Consider the following 23,723-nt stretch of genomic DNA (forward strand, 5'->3'; position numbering starts at 1 on the left):
CCATTCAGGGGTGGATTCAGGAGCATCTCTGGGAGGAAGAGGCTGCTGCTTCAAAGAGATCTGCTGCTAAGTCACTTCAGTTGTGTCCGACTCTGTGTGACCCCGTAGACGGCAGCCCACCAGGCTCCCCCATCCCTGGGATTCTCCAGGCAAGAACACTGGAGTGGGTTGCCATTGCCTTCTCCAATGCATGAAAGGGAAAAGTGAAAGTGAAGTCGCTCAGTCGTGTCCAACCCTCAGCGACCCCATGGATTGAAGCCTATCAGGCTCCTCCGTCCATGGGATTTTCCAGGCAGGAGTACTGGAGTGGGGTGCCATTGCCTTCTCCTCAAAGAGGTCTACCTGCCATAAATCCCACCCCACCGCCCCACTCAGAGGACGTTCTCAGCCAAGCTTTCATCTCTAGAGTTTCACCTTGGGTTCTGGTTCTCAAACTAGTTTGCAGGCCTCCCAGCACTCATCCCAAAACCTTATGAGTAGTTTGAAATATAAAAGAGAAAAGCACTCCCTCTTCACATGCACACATTTAATCACATGAAAACTATGACAGAGGCCAAAACAGTCAACTTGGCATTCTTTTAACTCTCTAATAATCGCGTGGGCAATATTCTCTTTGGAAAGTAAGTGAGGAGAGGGCCAAGTTTGATAAGAGAAACCCAACAATTGCCAGAACATCAATGGAACATTTGAGAACGCTCTTCTCCCCATGGCTGGTGACTCCTGAGTGTCCACGTCTTGGAGTTAACTTTTGGCTGCTGCTTCAAGAACAGACCACTCAACCGGCCTCACTTCCCCAAAGGAATTCATACATAAGATGATGGGAAAGTGTCCCTTCTTGCCTTCTTTGTTTGGGACGATGGAAAACATGAAAAATGAAAAGTATTTTCTCATGCCCAGAACACCACTGGAGTAATAAGGAAAATGACCAAAAGAAGTCTGGAATCTGGATAGTGCTTTATACTCTTTCAAAGCATTTTCACATACATTTTTTTTTTCAGTCAACACATATGACAACCTCTTGGTTTACAACAGAAAAAGCAGAAACCATGGGATCTTGTCCAGAATCAGACAGCTAGGTAGGGGGACAGCTGGCCCCAGCACCCAGGTTGCACGATTGCTCCAGCATTTTCTCTCAGGTCCCTACATGGCTCTCTCCCCTACTGCTGCAGTCTCTGACTTCTTCTCACCCTCCATAAGCATGTTGCTTGTCAGTTACAATGACATTGAACTGAAGATATGGATTTCAAAAGGACAAACACCACAAATCCTTTTTTTGACAAGAATACACAGATGAATTAATAAAAATAAATGTGGCACTCTCTGCTCTTGCCTCTTTATGGATGTCTTTCCCAGATTCAAAAGGCCCAGTTGGGGGCAGTTCACTGACCTGCTATTTCTATGTACACATCCTACCCCTTGGTAATGGAAGGGCCTTCATGGCGGGAAATTAGTTGCTAAATATTTCCCCCTGTCTCACAGCTTGGCCTGTCGATTTCTCCCAGACACAAAACATCTGGGCTCAGACAAGAAAACACAGCACATTCAGAGATGTGCTCCAGATGTGGAAGAGGACAGCTGTCCTCAAGAGTCTACACAGGACCAGCTCCGGGCACTCGGATTTCCCAAGGTCCTTTTCCAACTGCATCTCACCACAGCTTTTCTAGGACTGGAAAAAATAAAAAATACCCCCGTCCAAGAGGTTGACCAGATAGCTGAATAAAACGCTAAGCAGGTCATGAAGCAGCAACACTGTAAAGCACCCTGCAGGCGGCTCCATGCGTGGTGGTCACATCAGAATTCTCAAAGCCCTGCTCACAGACAGTGGGGTGGGATCCACTCTGGTATGCTTCGGTCAAGCAAAGGGCTTCACAGGAAGGATGTTTTCTTCACGTGGGGCTCATGCTTCTCCTGTCCCGGGTGACATGGATGCACACCACGGAGCCTTCGGCCTCAGAAAAAAGGTGCAGAAACCCTGCTCACACCAGTTCTGTCTTGTGAAGAGTCACTGGTTCCAGATGCTTATTTGGAGAGGTGACTGGGAGGAAAGCATGTTCCAGGACAGGTTTAGAAAAGTCTGGAAATATACTCTGCTGTCGTGCAAACTTCTGAAAAATAAAGTCAAATAAAAGAGATATGTTGAGAAGTGAATAATTGGAAAAATGCATCATCTTGATTTAAACTTCATTCACTAGGAGCTGGCTGGGCAGCTCATCTGGGAGCCCTCTTGAGGCAGGCTACCTCACTCACTCTATGGTGGGCTGGCATTGTTTCACTGGTATCTCTGAACCTCAACAAGGAGTCACAGACTGCGGCCATTTCCAGACCCTACCATTAGGATTTCCTGCATGGAAAGTCAGTGCCTATAGAAACGGGCATTTGCCAACAGAACACTAAAGTCACTCGTTTTTAAAATTTACCACCAGGTCATTCTAATTATGGGCTTTCCTGGTGGCTCCATGGTAAAGAATCTGCCTGCCAACGCAGGAGACCCAAGTTCGATCCCTGTGTTGGGAAGATCCCCTGGAGAAGGAAAATAGCAACCCACTCCAGTATTCTAGCCTGGGAAATCCCATGGACAGAGGAACCTGGTGGGTTACAGTCCATGGGGTGGCTAAAGAGTTGGACACAACTGAGCAACCAAACAACAATTATCTTCTCACATGCAAATAACTCTCAAGACCAAGCTGTAAGTTTCTTGAAGGAAGGACATAGGTCTTAGCCTTTTTACATCCCCTCAGTGCTTACATAAAGCCCTGTACACGGCACATGCTCACTCATGCTGGATGCATGTCTAAAATAGCAACCAGAGAGGTGAGTGTTGGGCCAGAGAGTTCACTAAGTGACCAGAAGGGCCCAGTGAGCAACAAGAACCGGCCCTGGAATAGCTCCAGGGTGACCCATGTCCTGGTCCCCAAATGGACAGTACTTCCTGTTCCTGCTAAGGCATACGAGACCGATCACTTCTTGGTGGGTCAGGACTGGAGCTGGCCCTGCTCCCCAACGACCACTGTCACTCCAGGTGAGCAGCCGTGCACGAGGAGGCGTGGGGGGCAGAGAGGAGTCTCAGCTGGAGTCTGCACCCAACAGCTCAAGGGCGTGTCAAGGACACCCACGTTACAGGCCAGCCATCCTCCACCCAGGCCACGCCCTGTGTACCTCTGACTTCTCAAGGTTAATGCTTAAAACGTAGAGGAAGTACCAAAGTTATTAGAGGGAATCTCTAAGACAGCAGTCCCCAACCTTTTTGGCACCAGGGACCGTGGACCAGAGGTGGTGGGGTGAGGGGGATGGTTTGGGGATGATTCAAGAGCATTACATTTTTCGTGCACTTTAATCTGCTGCCACCCCTGACTGAACAAGAGCTACCAATCCGTGGCCTGGAGGCTGGGGACCCCTGCTCTAAGAGAAAAGAGTTCAAGGGCAGATGAAGGAGACAAATCCACTACTGGAGTGGACAGGCTTGCTCATCCACCTATGGGAAGAAGAGCACCTCTCCCGGTATTGGACGGGCAAGGTCCCACTTTCTTCCAGCATATCTATAAGCCCTGTTGGTGCTTTTTTAAAGACTTTTTTCTTGATGTGGACCATTTTAAGTTTTTATTGAATTTGTTACAATACTTCTGCTGTTTATTTTTTGTTTGTTTGGCCCTAAGGCACATGGAATCTCAGTTCCCCGACTAGAGATCGAACTCGCACCCCAAGCACTAGAAGGTGAAATCTTGACCACTGAACGGTGAGGGATGTCCCAGCCTGCTGGTGCCCTAAGAGGATCCTTTCACCTTTCACAAACTTTCTTCACCTCCTGATTCACTTTCTCCACGCACGGCTCTATGCAGAACCACCAGATGGAGAACAAGCTGGGAGCCTCCCGTAGAGAGTCTCACTGTCTGGGGACCTCAGTAAGGCCAGGGTTCTGAGAACAGGTCCCTTGCTATTATTAAATGATTCGCACCATCTACAAAACACATTAAGATTGGTGCCCCAGGTGATCTTTTAATAATGAGATGTTTGCAAAAGATACTTACGCAAGTGAAAATGATGAGTGTTACATAGAAAATAACCAGAGCCAACAGCAGGACGATCTCAGCTCTGTAGTTCTTAAAAGTCTCTCCTCTGTGTCCCTTAGAGCATCCTGCAAAAAGAAATAAGTAATATATGAAGCCACCGAACGGACTCGTCTACCAAGGTGAAAAACCAAGCATGCTTTGTTCTGGCTTTCTGAAGTCCTCCTTGTCGCCCCTCCTACCCTCGAGTCTGTCCCACAGGCAAGGACACAGGTTATACTGGCAGGGACACCGGACCTTGTGCTTACTCTGTGCCCGGCTGCGTGCAAAGGGGTCGACAGCCAGCATCTCACTGAACCTTCAGGGGCAAGGCCGAGTGTCCCCCGTTTGCAGAAGAAGGAACCAGGGCTCAGAGAGGCTGAGGTTCTAAGGCAGGTGGCAGAGCTGCCCTCCTATTATGGAACAAGTTGGTGCTGATCCGTCTTTGTAGGATCGTTAAAGCCCCTCCACCTTGAAAGCCTGGGGTTGACTATACTCACTAACTACGGAACAAGTGGTAAGAACCGCCTGCCAATGCAGGAAACACAGGAGACTCGGGCTCTATCCCGAGGTTGGGAGGAGCGGCCGGAGGAGGAAATGGCAGCCCACTCCAGTATCCCTGCCGGGAAAACCCCATGGATGGAGGAGCTTAGAGGGCCACAGTCCATATGGTTGCCAAGAGTCGAAGGCAACTGAGCACAACAATCAACAATATACGCTATTATATAGAAAACAGGTCACTAACAAGGACCTGGTTTACAGCACGGGCAACTCGACTCAATACTCTGTAAGGGCCTAAATGAGAAAAGAATCTAAAAACAGTGAATATATGTATATGTATAATGATTCACTCTGCTGTACAGCTGAAACTAACACAACATTGTAAATCAACTATATCCCTCTAAAAAATTTGTTTTTTGAATTTTAAACAAAGCCGCTCCACCAAAGCCGACAGCAAAAGGGGGCTGTTAAAGGCTGTGGCCTCAGTGCTGGGCAGCGGGGCGGGGGTGGGGCAAGTCCAGGAGGAGGGACGCCTTCAGCCCAGGAGCAGACTGGGCGGAGCCAGGCTCTCTCGATGGGGAACAGCATCCAGCATGCTGTTTCAAGCAGCGAGGTTGCCCCTGGAGTCAGCTTGAGGGCTGGAGCAGGAGCAGGTGGACTCCAGGTGACTGGAGGCTTCCACCCCCAGGGTCACAGGGGGCCCTCCAGAGAACTGTGACCCCTGAAACTGGATTCAAACATTGTGCAGTGGTCTGGGGATGGATGTTCAGAGGTCTGCGACCCCAGAAGACAAGACCTGAGAGCCATTGTCCTGACAGTTCTAACATTTATTGAGCACTCGGTCACCCCCGGGCAGTGCACCGAGCATTTCCGTGCAATACCTCGTTCAATCGTCACCACAAGCCTGTGTCATGGATGATGTTATCCCCATTTTGAAGATGAGAAAAGCAAGGCTTAGACTCAATCAGAGGTTTGACCAAGGTCACACGTTAATGAGCAGCTGAGCTCATATTGGAACCAGATCCAAGTGGCTCTAGCCTGACCACTTAATTTGGCGACCGCACGCCTCTGCAGAGGACAGGAAAGCAAGTCAGCTGTTCTCTGCTCCTTTGCTCCCCGCTCCCCATGGCACACACCCGCCCTCTCTGCTCTTCCTCCCGGATCGCTCCATTTCTCATTCACGTGAATGATACTCTGGGCTGACTGCAGGAGGCAGCAGGGAACAAAGCAGAGACTATATCAGGGCAGGCGTAAGTGCCACGAACGCAAACGCAGTGGAGTATAGGCCTGGACACTGAGAAGCATATAGGGTGTGTGTGTGTTTGTGCGAGATAGTGAACCAAGTCCAAATACTGAGGAACTTCCTTGGTGGCCCAATGTTTAAGACTTTCCTTCCGATGCAGGGGGTGACGGTTCCACCCCTGATTGGGGAGCTGAGATCCCACATGCCTTGTGGCCAAAAAAACAAAACATAAAACAGAAACAATACTGTGGCACATTCAATAAAGACTGAAAATGGATCACGCCAAGAAAACTTTAAAAAATCCAAACACTGGCCCCTAACCAGTGCTTGCCCTCTCATGAGTGTGGGAATACGATCTTGAGTCAGATTCCTTTAAGCTTCTCCGTGGAAGGAGACAATAGCTGCCACACAAAGTCAGGGTCTCTGTAACGACATGTTTGTCATTTCAAGCCTCAGCCACTAACAAGAGTTGGGCCAAAGTCAGATGCAAGGCATATTTTAAACTACATCAAGAAAAATTACAGAAAAAAGTCCAAGGAGATAATCCTTATCTTGACACTTGAGTCCTGGTCTTACTGCACAGAGTAAAAATGTGCCTTCTACTTGGGAAGCCTCTTGTTGGACGCTTTTTCTTTGGCCTGAGTGGAGGGATTAGGACATCCAGTTGCTGTAAAGTGGGAAAGAAATGCTGTTCTCATGTTGAAAAAGGCGGAAACATGTAGCAGCTCTCTTAGGCCAGATTAGAGAGCCCCCAGTGAGCAGAATATTGCACAGCTATCTGATAAATTCAAAACTACCCAGTTTCTCTGTCTTCCAAAAACTAGACTTGGAAACTTTCTATTGGCTCCAAAGGACTCTTATATGAATAAACAACAGTCAGATTTAGTTGCTTGACTCCATTTGGCATCCACCCCAATCAAACTGGGGTAGATCCCTTAAAGAACAAAACGGAAAAAGCAAAAAGAAGGCAGAGAAAGTTATGCCACCCTTGCAGCAGAATTTAGCTTTCAGCCGCAGATGTGATCCACAGCTTCTGAATTAAACTCGGATTGAGCGGATCAAGGTCAGGACTTACAGAAAGTGCTCTGTGCGCTGCAGGAAGAAAACAGGTGTTGCAGACCACCTCACCTGTCACTTTGAGGATCACGGTGCCAGTCAGGTTTCTCTGCCCTTCCTGACCCACCAGAGTGCACCTGTAGGTCCCGGAGTTGCAGCTCGTAGTGTTTTGGATCCTCAGGGAGTACAGCCTTTCCCTGGGGGCCTCTGAAGAGTTCCTCTGCTGAGGGGATTGCAGGTCTTCCTGGGTCACCTCCACCCTTTCTGCACCTCCGTCTGTGAGCTGTTAAGAAAGAATCACATACAGACTCAGGGACCGAGAGTATATAAACTCGTGGTTGCCAAGGGGGACGGCGTAGGGAGCGGTGGACTGGGCGCTTGGGATTAGCAGATGCAAACTTTACCCAGAGAATGAATAAGTAACAAGGTCCTACCGTATAGCACAGGGAATTATATTCAATATCCTGAGACAAACCATCTTGGAAAAGAATACGGAAAAGAACGTATACACACATAACTGACTCACTTTGTTCTATAGCAGAAACGAACGCAACACTGCAAATCAACTTTACTTCAATAAAATAAATTTAAAAAGCAAGAATCAGATTTGCTTCATGCTCTACTGTCAGAGCCCACAAGCCCTTGGGCCTCTGAGACGTCAAGATTCTACCTCTTGCTTTCATAAAATCTATCCTCAGCTGGCTGTTTTAAAAGAAGATACTGTGAGTATGTGTGATGTTTGCAGGGGGGAGGAGAGAATCTAAGAGGATTCTTTAAGGTTCCATCTCTTTTTGGAATAAGATCAGGACTGCATTTTATGATTCTCTGTATCCCAACTTCCACTCTACGTGAAGCAGTGTTCCTGTTGACCATAACCTTGCGTCATTAATGATTACGTGATGAAGTGCATGAATCAGGCTGAATCACATTCTCTTGCTGGTTGTTGTCTATTCAATCTTCTCTTCTTTTCTTCAGATACCAACTCATCCAGTGACTGACTCTTATTTTTGTAGCTCAGGGTTTTATTTAGAAAATGTTCCTAAATCTGTTAAGGTCATTGCCAGACAACTTGACAAAAAAACACAGAGATTCAGATGAGCAAAGCCTCCCGTGAAGAGTCATCCTGTTCTTCAGAGACTGCGCACATGTGGGCTCAGCCATGACCCTGCAGGATGTACCACACTCAGCCCTCTGCTGCGGCAGGAAGGCAGCTGATAACAGCACCTCGTGGAAACTCTCTGTGTCAGGCCACTTGGCAGTCGCACCAAGACACACGTGGAAGGGCGTGTGTGCGTGCTAAATCGCTTCAGTCGTGTCCGACTCTTTGCGGCCCCATGGACTGTAGCCCACCAGGCTCCTCTGTCCATGGAATCCTCCAGGCAAGAATACTGGAGTGGGTTGCCATGCCCTCCTCCAGGGGACCTTCCTAACCCAGTGATCGAACCAGTGTCTCCTTGGCTCCTGCACTGCAGGCAGATTCTTTACTGCTGAGCCATCAGGGAAGTCCCCATGGAACGGCAGTTATGACTTAAATCACTGAAGTCAGGATGGATCAGCCCAACAGGAGTAGATGCCAAGTTTACCCACACTAACCTGGCTGGTTTTCTTTCCCCGAACAATCTTTGTTATTAAACTGGTGGAGTCTTTCCATCATCTTCTAGTTCCATGATTAAGTACACACCATGTTCACCATCAATTCTCTCTCCCCAGGTATATTTTTAACTGGCCTAGTTAACTTGCTCATTGGTCCTCCACTGAAACGTTTTAAAGCTTCTAAACCTGATTTACATCAACAGGAAAGCCAGTCACTGTTTTCAGAGCTCCAGGGCAGCCCTGAGCCTTTGCTGAGTGACTGGGGACCAGCAGGGAGCCTGGGGTCCGGCCGCATTCCTTCCTGGTCCCTGGAGTGGTGCCCACACCAGAGGGCCCCTTAGGAAAAGACACCACTGCTCTCTCTGGCTCCACCTGCCACTGTTTGATCTCCTATAGGGAGCATCTCCTGTAGGAAGCACCGTACAACTCCTCTCCTAGTTTCAACAGGCAATCAGCACAGGGAAATAAATGACCAAGGAATGCGGGGAACAGAGGCAGAGGCAGCTCAAGACAGGAGACACACACACGTGTGTGCACACACACCCCCTCCTTGGTTTCTGCTTCAGGTATTAGGTCGGGGGATGCACCGTGAGGTCCATGCGAAGCTCGGGTTCCCGCCTCCGCGGCCCCAGCTCCAGCGAGCACGCCTGTGGAGTGGCCTGCAGAGACATCTGGTGGTAGATTTATCTCTCCTGCAAGAATCCCCGCTTCATTCACTCCCAGCACCGGGCTGAGACTAACAGCTTCTCTCAGGCCGAGTCTCTGAACATCAATCCCAATTCTTGAAAGTTCTGCTGTGTTGAAAAGTTCCTTCCTAAATAATCAAGGATCTATAGACTGGGGCATTTAGGTGTTCAAAGAGAAAGCAAGAAAACAAAAGAAGGAGTTGTGGTCAAGGAACTGTAGGCATCCGACTGATTCTAGAACACGTCTAAGTTAGCCCAGTTCTCTTTACAGGCATGATGAAACCAGTAAGTGTAGCCTTATCATGTACCTGCACCTCTCCCCTCACCCACTGCTTGACCAAGAGCTCCCCTGGACCACAGCTTTTGGTGGGTCAGCTGCCCAGAACCATCCAGGGTCAATTGCTTCCAAGACTCCCCACCCCCACCCCCACCTCAAAGGCCAGTTTGAACCAGTTAACTCACTCAGCTTAATCTCTGCAGTCCCCGTGATGCTGTCTCATCCTGCTTTGCTTTTCTGAATTAACCTCCAAATGGGTTCAACTCAGATTTCTTTCTAACAGCACGAAAAGTGAACGTGTTAGTCGCTCAGTCATGTCTGACTCTTTGCAGCCCCATGAACTGCAGCCCCCAGGCTCCTCTGTCCGTGGGATTCTCCAGGCAAGACTACTAGAGCAGGTTGCCATTCTCTTCTCCAGGGGACCTTCCCAACCCAGGGATCAAGCCCTGGTCTCCTGCATTGCTGGTGGAATCTTTATAATCTGAGCCACCAGGGAAGCCCCTCTTTCTAACCAATATCACTGGAACTCAGTTTTGCTAGAAATCCCTGTATTCGAAAAGATGTGACCTTGGCTGCAACAGTCATTTTGAGATTATCTACCTCTGGTTTTCTCCATCAGGGGATCTTCTCTCCTATCCAGTGACCCCTCCCTCAACTCAGAAAGGCCTGTCTGAAAGTCAAGATCAAAACTGAGAGCCCCTCTGAAAGCTGGTAGAAATATAAACTATTGTGCTTTATTTACATGAAGATGGGCCCCTCATCACGATGGCTGCTGGGAACTGCTGAATCGAGTGTGCGGTGGGGATCAGAACTGACTGGCAGTGGCTTGCTGTCTACTTGCAGAAGAAAATTCATTTTTAAAAAATCAGCAGTAATAACAAAACAGTAGTTTAAGTGATGGTCAGATTTCCACAGGTGTCTGGCAAAACCTCCGGAGAGGTTATTTTCAAATGGCAAAGCAAAGGCAGGGTGAGGTCATGAATGAAAGAAGGAGAGGAAAGTCAAAGAATCCCAAAGCGGCCTTCAGAATCCTGATTTACTGAACCGCAGCAGCCCTCAGTGAGATCAGGCAACAATATCTTAACTTTCACAGGGTCATCTTTCAATGACCCCTTCCTGGGTCTTCTTGAAAGACCCAGAGAACTGAGAGAAGTACTGGCTGATAACCTGAGTCCTCCTGCCAAAGTAATGAACACTTCTCTGCGCCTGATAACTCACTGTAACAAAAGGACGCTTCTGTAAATTCACGCAGTGCACCTGGAAATTGTTCAGAGCCCTCCCTTAGCTTCAAGCTGTAGGTACACACGTTGCCTGTGCTACTCGCCCTGCCTTTTGCGTACTGCTGCAAAAATTTAGTTGTAGTTTTCACATTAATGTCACATGCTTATGATGGAAGTGAGGCGCTAGCAGTCCCAAGAGACTGCACGCAAAAGAGACTTCACGCAAAAGATCAAATCCTCGGCTTCAGCACAGCGGCCAAGCAGCCGTCACACTGCGGTATAGGGTGACTTAGCCCTGGCTGAAGCAGCACTGTTCAAGAATCAGAGGAATTTCAGGGGGAGGAACATGGAATTACAGCAAATGGGCCATCCTCAACTTCGCCTGGTTTTATGAGTTCTTATAAACACTTGAGCTGGCTCAAAACCAACCACTGGCAAGAACAACTCCCAGCATTCCAAATCCCAAAGTGTTTCATTGCCTCTCTGCAGAAGCGTTTTAGGAAATAATAATTTATAACAAAAGGAACCCTCAGATTCATTCACAGCCAGGCATAATTGATGGGGACTATTCAGCGCACACTCTGCGAGGGCTGGACCACAGCACGAAGTGGGCAAATTAATTCCTCAAAACATTCACCCCAATTATGTTTTTAAAACCCAAATTCCGTGCATTAACTCTTATGCTGACAAATTCCTTCCAACTGAAACAGCAAAGGGTGAAATATAAGACATCCCATTTTCAGAAGGCCTATAGACCTTTGACTTATCTCAAGGCCTCCAATTTGACTAAATAATTTAAACACCATATTCATTCTCTAAGAAGGAGACCTAAGCCTTAAATTAAAATAAACTCTCTTTAATTTGCTGAATACTTTGCCAACAAAGGTCCATCTAGTCAAGGCTATGGTTTTTCCAGTGGTCATGTATGGATGTCAGAGTTGGACTGTGAATAAAGCCGAGCGCAGAAGAATTGATGCTTTTGAACTGTGGTGTTGGAGAAGCCTCTTGAGAGTCCCTTGGACTGCAAGGAGGTCCAACCAGTCCATCCTAAAGGAGATCAGTCCTGGGTGTTCATTGGAAGGATTGATGCTAAAGCTGAAACTCCAATACTTTGGCCACCTCATGCAAAGAGCTGACTCATTGGAAAAGACCCTGATGCTGGGAGGGATTGGGGGCAGGAGAAGGGGACGACGGAAGATGTGATGATTGGATGGCATCACCGACTTGATGGACATGAGTTTGAGTAGACTCTTGGAGTTGGTGATGGACAGGGAGGCCTGGTGTGCTGTGATTCATGGAGTCGCAAAGAGTCGGACACGACTGAGGGACTGAACTGAAATGAACTGAAGTCAAACAAATACAAGTAATAATTTTAAAGGCATGTGAATTAAGTTTTTTTTTAAACTGGTGTATAAATTTGAACTAGAGAGAAACAAATCAAGTAAATATCTAAATATGGCTGAAACAGAATCAATATTTCAGTCAAAATCCTTACTGTGAGAAGTTCTTTAGAAGTTTACATAATTTTACCCAAATATATGCTAACTTCATAGATTACCATAGATTACCTAGATTACCATATACCATATTTGTTCCATTCCTACAGCAAAGAATTTTGATTTGACAACCTTGAAATCTGAATTTATCACATATATGATGTGTTTGGAATGTGATAGGAAAGTAAAAGAAAAGGAAGACATTTTTTGAGGGGAAAATATGTGTGCACACATATATGCGTATAAATATTTAATCCAACAATTTAATTAAACATATTTAAAGGAATGGACATTAAGTACTTAAAGGTGGTATTAAATTAATCTGATATATTCCAATCACATTGAACAGCTTTTTTTTTATTGCATTTCCCATGCACTAACATTCATGTACCTTGGTTTCTAACTCAATTAAAGTGCCAATATAATCCCCATTCATCATCAAAACAGCTCTTTATAACGTGCAAAATAGTTTGGCTCAGAGGTTGATGTCATAATGAGGGTAGAATGTATGAGCATTAACATCGTTTTTTTCTAAGTGTAGTTTTATTGGAAAAATGATTTTCCACTTTGAAATTTACTGGGTCTAACAGACAGATTGGATTTATGGCTGTTAACAGAGCCATGAATATGGCAGAGGCAACATAATGAAGAGCTTTGGACTTGGGCAGATGTGGAAACAAACCCCACGGCTAGCTCTGCTCTTGGCGAAAGGGACTGAAGAGCTCTCAGGCTTCATTTGCTCCCCTGAGATGGGGGAAGGGTAATTAACATCTCCCAAAGTTGGTGTGAAGACACCAATGATGACGTAGGTGGATCATGGAGCATAATGTCAATCACACCTAAAAATGTTACCACTCTTTTTTTTTCACAGCTAAGGTTTCCTTCAGCATTCTAAATACTTTCCTGAACTTAGGAAATATTCAAAAACACATTATTTACTGAATGAATGAGTAAATTTTAAAAACAATGAGTAAGTCGATCCAGAATCAGAGGGCCTGAGGTCAAGCCCAGGCTGCTTAATCAGATAACTGGGTCATTGCTGGGAAATCCCTTCACCTCTGACTCCCATTTTCCTCACCTGTAACTACCTACTTCCCTCTGGGTTATTTTAAGGATTGAATGAGAAAACATATAATAGTGCTTCTAAGTGGTAATGTTGGATATAGCAACTGGGGTTGTATCCCATAGCTTTCTATCTCCACCCACCCATTCAGTCATTTCTTCCTGCTGATCCTTCCCGTCTCCTCTCTGGCAAAGCTGTTCTAGAAGTCTCAATCTCTGCTCTAGAAACAAGTTATTTTTCTATCCACAAGGTCTCCAAAATAGCCAGAATATTCTGAATTTACTATGGCATCATTGTAATTGGCAAACCCCTCTGGAACTAGGATTTGAAGAGAAGGTTAGGTTACTCACTGTTCATGCCAATCATCCTTCTCCCAAGAGGTTCTTAGGGATCCTGCTGGACCTTGGAGGGGCATTCCTGAATTCTGAATCCTATGAATTCATATTCTTCACGGGTGCTACCTCTCATTCTAGAAAAGGCACACTGGACACAAGCCTGGCCTCTGTGACCAGAGAGACTGGTTCTGATGAGTCCATGACCCAGTCAAAGCCACTTGAGCATAATCAGACATTTGTTGAGATGGAAGAGGCGCAATCTTTTCCTTGGCACTTGACCTTGGGAGGACAGACAGGTCGGCAGTTATCGGTGACTATCTCACTGCCTCATGGAGGCTGACAATAAAACCAACACAAAGGAAGGGCAAGTTGAGAGACGGAAAGTCACCAAGCCCTGTGGACAGTCACGAGCCTCCACATCTAGCCTCAGTCCAAACTGGGTGGCTTAAAGCAGCAGAAATGTATTCTCTCACGGTTCTGGAGGCCGTTAAATGCAGGATCAAGGTGCTGGTGGGGCCACGCGCTCTCTGAAGGGAAGAATCTGTTTCATGTCTCGCTCCCAGCTTCTGGTGTTGCTGGAAACTGGCATTCTTTGATCTGTAAACACATCACTCCAGTCTCTGCCTCCATCTTCCTGTGGGGTTCTCCCTTTGTGTCTGTGTCTGTCTCTGTTTTCTTTTAATGACACCAGCCATTGGATTCAGGGCCCACCCTGATCAAGCATGACCTCATTTTAACTTGGTTACCTCTCCAAAGACCTTATTTCCAAATAAGGTTCCACTCACAAACACCAGGGATTAGGACTGACACATGTCATTTTGTGGGACACTAACCCACAACATCAACCGTAACTGAAGTATGAACTACATTTTCATTTAAAAAAACTGTTTCAACTATAGAAGCCGATATATTCCCTTTTCTTGAAGCCAGTTTTGAAGGATTACAAGCCTTCACAACAAAGATTGCTAATGGATAGGTGCACCTTGCCCTGCTCCTAAAATAAACGCGGCACATAAGGGAGAACCTCACACGGCTCCAACCTCAAGGCCAGTGCTGTTTTGTCACTTGGGCTCACATGGCTCCCACTCCTCAGGGGAAGAGACACCAGGGTCTGACTGTACTCAGAACCTCTGTTCTCTAGAACTGACCCAGTGAGTCTGGTCATAAGTGAATATGAATTGCCCACAGCAACGAGCATCTGTCTTTTCCCTTTGGCTTTCCCCATCGGGACCAATAATCCTAGACAACTACCTGTTCTGGGATCTGTCTTCTCTTAGACAATTGAGACAAGAACATGTGTAGATTAACTGGCGCTCCACAAAAATATCAAGTGATATTCACAAGCCTTGGGCTCTTACATCTGACCAAAAATATACAACACACAGAGAAATTTTACCCAGGTATACCTCAGTGCAAAAACAAAGTAAAAAATGTGCTTCAGGGTGGAAAGAGTCTTAGGGAAGTACTTTTAGTTCAGCTCTGGTTTGAGCTAAGGACTTTTGGTAGAAATTTGGGGGTTATCCCAAGAGTTTCCAGAAAGGGCTTACGGAGAACAGTTGTATTAATAGAAGGAGGAAGCCCCCTTTTAAGGTAATGAATCTCTTTTTAGTCCTGCCCTACATAAAACCTTCCCTTATGTCACTGAGACCTTCTCCTAACTTCCTCTTCTTTGTGAAGTGACAAACCCATATACAGAACTAAGATAATCAGTCGCCATGTGATTCGGGTTCCCCCTTTTATTTATGGAAAACGTGTGTTTGCAGTTTTTAGTATTTCACTCTCAGCTGCCTTTTCCCTCCCACCCCCCTCTTCCAAGCTGAAAGATTTTTAGCAACACTTCTCATCATGGTCCAAAAATCTCAGTGCCCCATCACTTTCATCTAGCTGGGATTTCTTCCACAGCCTGGCTCACTGGTCCCTAGATCCACATGGACAAAAGGACTGGTGACCAAGAGAGAAAGGGGAGGCAAACCCCAGGCCCGCGTTGCAGGCTCACAGTTAACCCACCGGCAGCTTCACTGCAGCGCAAGACTGAAGCCTGCCTGTGACACTCATTTGCTAGGATGAATTATATTCTACCTCTCACCAGAAGAAATACGATTTTCTTCTGACATATTTTCCATTATGTTGTCCTCTTTGCTTAAAAACTGTCAAAGGCTCCTTGATGCCAAATGGACCAAATTCTAGCCCATATGATTCAGCATTCAGGGGTCTTCACCCTCCGTTCCCAGCCTGTTGGTGGTACTACCTGTTGGTCCTCTGTGGTATAATCCTCCCTTCCAGATTAGTAGTTACCCATCAGCTCCCCAAACAACACCTGTGCGTTCTTGTGTCCAGGCCTCTGTCCTCTGGCCAATGTTCTGGATTGGTCTTAGGACAGCCACTGCCAGGCCCAGGACCTGGCACACACTTGGGACATAGAAATATTAACTAAATGATGAAAATGTAAATATGACAGACATCTGAAAACTAACTTTATGCCTTTCATAGTCTGACCTAAAGGTTATTCAATCAGGTCAAGTAATACCGGTCCCAATGGGGATGATACAACTTTTCTTTGACGCTCACACAGGCCTTGTTTTTTACACTGCAGTGTTTCGGTGCTTCTGTATTTAATATATAAATGTTTCCTTCTTCTCCTAAAACATCTCAAATCTTATCTTAAAGCAGACAGCATTCTAGAATCAGGTAAGTGCGGTGAGCGGCATGCATTGTCTCTGCGTGGGGCCGTCAGAGTTGGTAGCTGTACGCTGCTACCTGCCCGGGCCGTTCATCAAGCCTAGACCCTCTGTGGGCTCCTCCTTAGCGCCTCCTTGCTTTATGGTTCATTATCACACAAGATGCTATAGAGACAGAAAATAGGAGACTGGCGTTGCCCACGGCGGACGGCTCTTAACAAACACATCAAGGACGAGTAAGAGCCATGGAGCGACTATCCTGGAACTTTCCAAGGGGCCACATACAAGCCATCAACCTGCTCTCCTTTAGTCCCCAGGAGAGGCCCTGACTTGCCACAGCTGCAGCTCTTCTAAATATGATAAAGTTCAAGTCTGCTCTAGCCTCTGAAATCATGGTCTCACTTCCCCTTTATCCCTTCCCTTGGAAATCATCTAAAAAGGGCACTTGTCTTGTGACGCAGGTCTGTCCTCTCCTCCGCAGTGTCACTCAGAGATGAAACCTGAGTTTCATCTCAGAGATCCTCTTTCGATATGTATCCACACAGGCCGTGGGGGCTCCCAGAACCATAGGAGATGGAGATGTGTTTCCCTCGTGAGTAACCACTCATCATTAGCAGTGGCCAACCCCACCCACGCCCAGACGCTCCGTGCACCAGCGCCATCCTGCCCCTCCGGACCTACTGCAGCCTCGTGAAAGAGAGCATGGACCAGGCCGCCCCACGAGAAGCACAGACTGGCCCCTGAACGGATGGTCTTCCTCCTGGCAGACACGGAATTGTGCTATGATCTTCTTATGCTAGAAATCTAATCGGAGGTCACAGCCGTTGGTAGAAGAGGGCTGGCCCAAGGCCTGTGTGCCTTATAATATCTCAAAACATCTCCTCCCAACAACCACAATCTATTCACGATCTTAACAGCTACGCTGGATGCATATACTGCATTTTCTATTTCTTTTCAATCATTCACTCTGCTTTAAAGGGTACAATACAGGAAGGGAGGAGAGGAGGTCCCATTCTTGGATCCCAGTTGGGAAGAGAAAGAAGACTTGTGCTAACTGGAATGGGGCTACCAGTGTCCACTCTTGGCTCCACCTTTGACCCCATGCCCCGTGCAAGTGTAGATTGCATTCCTCAACCCCAATCCCCTGTCTTTGTATCTTGGAAACACAGAGAATAAGATGGACATTGTTCCTTCCCAACTCACCCGAATGTTGCAAACACCGTCTGCTTTGAGTCTTTTGGTAAAAGGCACATGATAAGAAACACACGGTTTACATGGGCTCTTTTGTTCATTCCAAGTAATCAGTGCCAACTGGACAGTGGCAGAATGCTCCGGGGTGCCAGGGAACTGAGTGGTAAATGGATTTTTTAATCGTGAGTCATTATAACCGTAATTGTGGGATGCAGAAAACCTGCAAGAATGTGATTCAATCTGGCGGACGGAGAAAACCCACACTGCAAAGGACTCTCTGCTTACTTGTCCAGCACACAGCCCACAACTGTGCAAAGTGGTTTTACCAACTACCCTACTGATGATGCAGTGAGGTTGGCTGTGGTCACCAGACTTAAATTCCCCACTTTATAGCTACCTCTAAAGCTTCAGAGAAACATTTTACAAGAAAGTTGTGGGTGAAAATGACAAGATAATCTTCTGCAAAACAAAGAATTTTGGTATTTCACCACTGGCTTTATTTCCAGAACACTCTATTGGTTTTTGTTGTACAAGCACAATTGATGCAAAAAGTATAATTACTGGGCTGGAAAATAACAAATATCTACAGAATATGCTGAGATCTGTTAAAAAGAGCTTGAAAAACAAAGCATATCACTTTCAAGGTATCTGATTAGTTTACTGAAATAGCACAGCTCTCCTAACCACCACGACTCCATCAGTTTCTTTCTTAAAAAAATAAATTGGGCATGATTTTTCAGTGACCCTATTCCATGGACCAACAGAAAAAAGACAATGCCAAGAAACTATTGTCTTTTTTCTTAGCAGAGCTTTGAGAGCCCTTCAGGGTAAAGTTTGTAAGAACTGTGTTCAACAAACAAGCACATACATTATAAGGTTACATCACCAGCTGACATCCAAGGAAAAGCCAGAGGTTAATCGCTCTGGTTTACTACATCATTCCAAATGACCTCGTGCAAGAAGATTTAACTTGACAACTGTTTGAACTTTACAGTCTGAAATTTCATCTACTTGTTTCATAAGTACTTTGCAATTACTCCCCTGGGGATATTAATATTGTTTTCCCTTTTTAATCAGTCTGGAAAGGATCATGGTTTCATGTTTTCTCCTCCTTTTAGATAACCAAGTCCCTGCCTGGCTAGCCCAAAGACACTTTCATTTTCTTTAAGGAATTAGGATAGAAAACAGAAATAACAAGACAGACCTCTAAGAACTTAGGCTATGGAGCCAGATTGCTGGATTCAAATCCCAACTCTAGCGTTTAGCCAGCTATGTAATAGTGAGTAGGTTACTTTAGCCCTAAGACTCAGTTTCCTCATCAGTGATAGGCTTTATCTCTTAAGTCCACTGGAACTGCTGATGCATGAAGACATGTACCTCAGAGCTTGCCAGATGGTGACTACCCAAATAATACTGGTTTTCCAATATTTCTGTTTAAATACTATTGTTTTTACAAGGGAACAATTTTGGAATTGCTGTCTTCTCTGATCCCACAGTGACTAAGGTGGAAATGAAGCAGGAATAATAACAAACCTATTTGCATACATAACACAGGGCCCCCGAGTCTCAGCACCATTTCCACCGTGCATAATCACAAAAGGTTGGCCTGAATTCACTGAGCACCTTTGAAATGAACAGGGCAAAGGCTGGGTGCCGTGCAGGAGACACAAAAGCTGTGGCACTGTCCCTAGGGAACTGACAATCCGGTGAGGAGAGAAGACACACACACAAAGAGATAATGGTCCTAGGCTGCCTTGTTAAATGGCTAGATACTTGTGCAGGTTCTCACAGCATCTTTTATGGCGGGCAGAAGAAAACCCAGCGTTTTGTGGAAAACTACAAAGGCACAGAGATTGCCGGCAAGGTAAGATGACCAGGAGTTGGTGATGGACAGGGAGGCCTGGCGTGCTGCGATTCATGGGGTCGCAAAGAGTCGGACACGACTGAGAGACTGAACTGAACTGAAGATGACCAATCAGCTAACCAAAGCAAGGCTGGGATAGCATAGTCACTGGGCTTCAACCCGAGGTGCCATTGTGGCAATAACCTCATTAAAGGTGGTGAGCAAAAAAATATAAATAAACCGGTGACAGCAAACAGTTGGATTGCTTGGGTTTGCAAGGCCACCACAACCACAATCTTATAAGCTGAAAAGGTTAGAGTTGAGAGGAAACCTTAAAAAAGCGTCAGTCTGACTCAATCCTCTTGTGGTAGGGTAGGTGACACTGCTCTTACACACGAGGACCCTCCAATGCACCATCACACAGAAGCCCTCCTTGCTGGAACTTTCAGAATGCTCAGAGGGAAGAGAAAGGGATGGGGAGGAGGCCAAGGGTTTCCCTGAAAGGGGATGACTGGCAGATAGCTACCATCCAAAAAAAGAGCCTACCCAAGGGTTTCCCTGAAAGGGGATGACTGGCAGATAGCTACCATCCAAAAAAAGAGCCTACATCAGCTTCTACCTGGTCATCCTTCCCCTCAAATTGCCCCCTCCCCTCTCCCCGAATGTATGAGCCCCGCAGTCACAAAACAGCAGAAATAGTAAATCCAGAGACATGCCTCCGGCCAACGTCAAACCTTCACCAGCTGCCTTCTCCCTGGCCTGCTGACCACAACCACAGGTGGCCTCTAGAATTAATCCAAAGAAGAGATTTTCTGCTCTCCAAAACGTCTTATCTGGATCATTCTTCTCAGGCCACCTTTAGAGGCAAGAAGATTTGAGGTCCCCAGGGGAACGACATCTATGTCAGCCTGTACCTGGATGCGAATGAGCTTAGTCGCGATGGGAGAGGCGTGTGCGAAGACCCGGTACAGAATGCAGTTATCGGCGATATCCCGGACCCCCAGCCACAGAGGGTCACCGGCCCGAGCGAGGTGGTTCCCCCTCCTGCAATTAAACCACCAAACCCTAACCCGCCAGCCTGGCCGCACTTACCTTGGCCCAGGAGACCGTGTAGGTGACCAGAGGGTCCCAGGGGGCAGTGCAGGGCAAGTTCACATCCTCCGAACAGGCCACCTTCACCTCCTGCGTCGCGGGCGCCAGGCTGCAGGCTGCAAGAGGGAGAGAGAGCTGCGTGAGCAAGCGAGAAAAGAGGGTGTTGCGGAGAGGCGGGCGGGGGGCGCCGGGCGTCCGCAGGCCCTACCGCAGCTCAGGAGCAGGAGCTGGAGCTCGCGTGACATCGCTGAGGACTGCCGGTCTGGGGCCCTGGCGCCGGCTTTTGTACCCGCGATCACCCGGGACTTCCCCGGGCGCCGGTCCCGGGGGGATCCCCGCGGGCGGCGGAAGCGGAGGTGCGCCTCCCCCGCCCCCGCGGCGGCCACCCGGAGAGCCCCGGCCCCGCCCCCGAGTTCGGCCCCGCCCCCGGGCCCGGCCCCGCCCCCCTTGGCCAGGCACTTCCCCGGAGCCCCCAGCCCGCGTTGCTGGTGCTGATGCTGCTCTGGCCTCTACCCTACCGCGGCGACCGCAGTCCCGGTGGAACGCGCCGCTCCCGGGGCTTGGCAGCCGCGCGCGCACACGCCGGACACCCTGCAAACAGAGGCGGGAGCCAGGCGAGCCGGGGCTGTTAGGTCCTTTGCGCGGAAGCGAAACCAGGTTCTGCGTGGATGAGCGAGTCCCCCGATCGCCCAGCCGGTGGTGACATCACGGTGAACCCAGGTCCTGGCACTTGTCCTGGTTCCATGATCATGAGACACGGTGAACCAGGAACCCGGCAAATCCGTCATACTTAGACCCCCACCCCCCGCCGCCGCGCCGCCCCCTCCTCCCCGCCCCCCGCTCCGCTCCCGGCCTGCTGGCGTTGTCATCCATAGCATCAGGCCTGTTTAAATTATTTCAGCAAAGGACAACCTCCCCTATTAAAACAAAGGTTATACACACATACACACACAGAGAGGGAGAAAATATATAAGAAAGAGTTCTTTAAAATCCAGAATAAAATAGAGATTGCCTCTGACCAACCAGAAATAACCTCTGGTTACATTTTGGAGTCTTGCTTCAGTGCATAGATACTCCACATGCTGTTTTGTAACCTAATTCATATTAACTTCATGTTTGCAAGAGCTTCCACATCATTAAAAGGATCCAACAGCATCCTTGTTACCGCTGCATAATAGTCCATCTGACAGTTGTATGATAAATTAGAACCTACTAGTGTTAGACATCACTTTTCACTTTCATGCATTGGAGAAGGAAACGGCAACCCACTCCAGTGTTCTTGCCTGGAGAATCCCAGGGACGGGGAGCCTGGTGGGCTGCCGTCTCGGGTTGCACAGAGTCGGACACGACTGAAGTGACTTAGCAGCAGTGTTAGACATGCTTAGTCTAGGGTTACTAGTCTAGTGTTAGTATTAGTTATTTCTTTCACTATTATTAAAACAACTCTGTGATTATTATGATGAACTTCTGTGTAGATAAAACTTTGCTTCATGACGTATATATAATGTGATGTATTTTCTTAGAATAAATACCTAGAGGACAATGTACCAGGTTAAAGGGAATTCACAGCTTTGTTAAGTATTGCTGAAATTACCTCCACAGGGTGTCCTCACTCTTCATTCCCATCTGTGGTGCATGAACATACCTCTCTCCCAACACTCTTGCGGATGCAAACTGCTAGCTAACTCTTCCGCCTTTGTCCACTCAAGAAGTTAAAAAGAATGGCATAACACGACTTTTTCATTTGCCCTGAATGTGGCTCTACCAAACTGACAGTCACACAAGCTCTGTGTAAGTGCCTTTCCCCCTTAACCCTCACTAAAATGACTGTTTGAATTAAGACATTTTTAAAGATGTAAAACTAGGTACAGAAAAGAAAATAGTCAAACATATCTGTATGCAATAGACTCTTTTCTAATTGTATTTGTATTTAGTGACACACTAATTTTAATATTCATTTACTTTTGGATGAGCTGTGTTTGGTTGCTGTGAGCAGGCTTCCTCTCCGTGTGGAGGGCAGGCTGAGGTGCACTCACTGGCTCCAGTAGCTGCAGCGCGCAGACTCAGTAGTCGCGGCTCACAGGCTCCAGAGAACAGGCTCAAGGGTTACAATGCAAGGGCTTAGTTGCTTCTCAGCATGTGGGGTCTTCCCTGAGCAGGGATGGAACTGGTGTCCCCTGCACTGCAAAGTGGATTCTTAACCACTGGACCACCTGGGAAGCTCTATTAGATTCTTAATTAAACATCTGTCCCTTGGTAGATCCCATACCTGCATTTAAGCTTTCTTTCCATTCTTCAGTTTTTACAGTGTTGCATGGAGCTGGAGATGCTTCAGTCTGGTCCAGCAATTCCACCACTTTATCAGATATTGTCATCTTGTTCTCCAAAATGTATGTGCCCGTTTATACTCTCCCCTGGCATCATCAGATTCTTTTTCATTTTTGCCAGTCTAATGAATATGAAATATTAGTTCCCCTTTGTTTAACTTACATGCCGTTGATTACTAGGACAAACGAAAATTATTTCTTATCTTTCAAAGCCATTGGGTGTCCTCATATCATTTGGCCTTTTCCACTGGAGCTGTTTATAAATTGGGGGCAAAATCCTTTCTTGGTACAGCGTGTGCCAAAGAGCTTCTCCAAGTCTAAGTTTTGTATTTCTCACTTTATGATGCCTTTAATGTACAAAAGGACTTTAAAAAATATTTTAATGTAGTCAAATTTATTGGTTTTATTCATTCATGGTTTATGCTTCTGGTGTTATGGTTATGAAATCTTTTTCCACCCTGAGATCACAAGAACATTCTTTTATTTTCTTCCAAAACTTTTTAAAGTCATGCTTTCTCATATGTAGGTCTTTAATCCATTTAACTATGGTTTGATGTAGGGATTTAAATTATTTTTTCCATATGGATAACCAATTGTTCCAGTGCTGCTTGCTTAAAGTCCCTATTTCCCCACTGAAGTTGAAATAGCATCTCTGTTATATACAAATTTCCATATGTGTGTGGGCCTGACTCTATTCTGTCTCTCCCTGTGCTAATGTGTGCATGCGTGCATGCTAAGCTGCTTCGGTCATGTCCAACTCTGCAACCCTATGGATTGTAGCACATGGGGCTCCTCTGTCCCTGGGATTTTCTGGGTAAGAATACTGGAGTGGGTTGCCATTTCCTACTCCAGGGGATCTTCCCTATCTAGGAATGGAAGCTGCATCTCTATGTCTCCTGCATTGGCAGGGGGTTTCTTTACCACTATCACCCTGGGAGGCTCCCTGTGCTAATATCACTTTCTTTATTGCTTAAACACTAAAGTTAGTATTCTTGATGGAAAACCCCATGAACAGAGGAGCCTCACAGGCTGCAGTCCATGGGGTTGCAAAGACTCGGACACGACTGAGCAACTAACAC

At 46.8% G+C, this 23,723-nt stretch overlaps 1 protein-coding gene across 2 annotated transcripts; it reads right to left on the reverse strand.

The window, feature by feature from the left end:
* Positions 1 to 511: 511 nt before the first annotated feature.
* Positions 512 to 20,725, reverse strand: CD83 (CD83 molecule). 2 transcript variants are annotated; one of them, XM_061398822.1, is made up of 5 exons: positions 20,526 to 20,725; positions 20,318 to 20,433; positions 6,916 to 7,126; positions 4,026 to 4,132; positions 512 to 2,105 (listed from the first exon to the last, which is right to left on the reverse strand). In XM_061398822.1, the coding sequence occupies exons 1-5, from the start codon at positions 20,560 to 20,562 to the stop codon at positions 1,977 to 1,979; spliced, it is 600 nt and encodes a 199-aa protein (XP_061254806.1). In that variant the 5' UTR covers positions 20,563 to 20,725; the 3' UTR covers positions 512 to 1,976. The 2 variants fall into 2 exon arrangements, with proteins under 2 accessions (XP_061254806.1, XP_061254807.1); XM_061398823.1 differs by having other exon boundaries at positions 512 to 2,102; positions 20,526 to 20,677.
* Positions 20,726 to 23,723: the final 2,998 nt, after the last annotated feature.

This window comes from Bos javanicus, chromosome 23 (assembly GCF_032452875.1).
Source record: "Bos javanicus breed banteng chromosome 23, ARS-OSU_banteng_1.0, whole genome shotgun sequence".
Taxonomy (NCBI): Eukaryota; Metazoa; Chordata; class Mammalia; order Artiodactyla; family Bovidae; genus Bos; species Bos javanicus.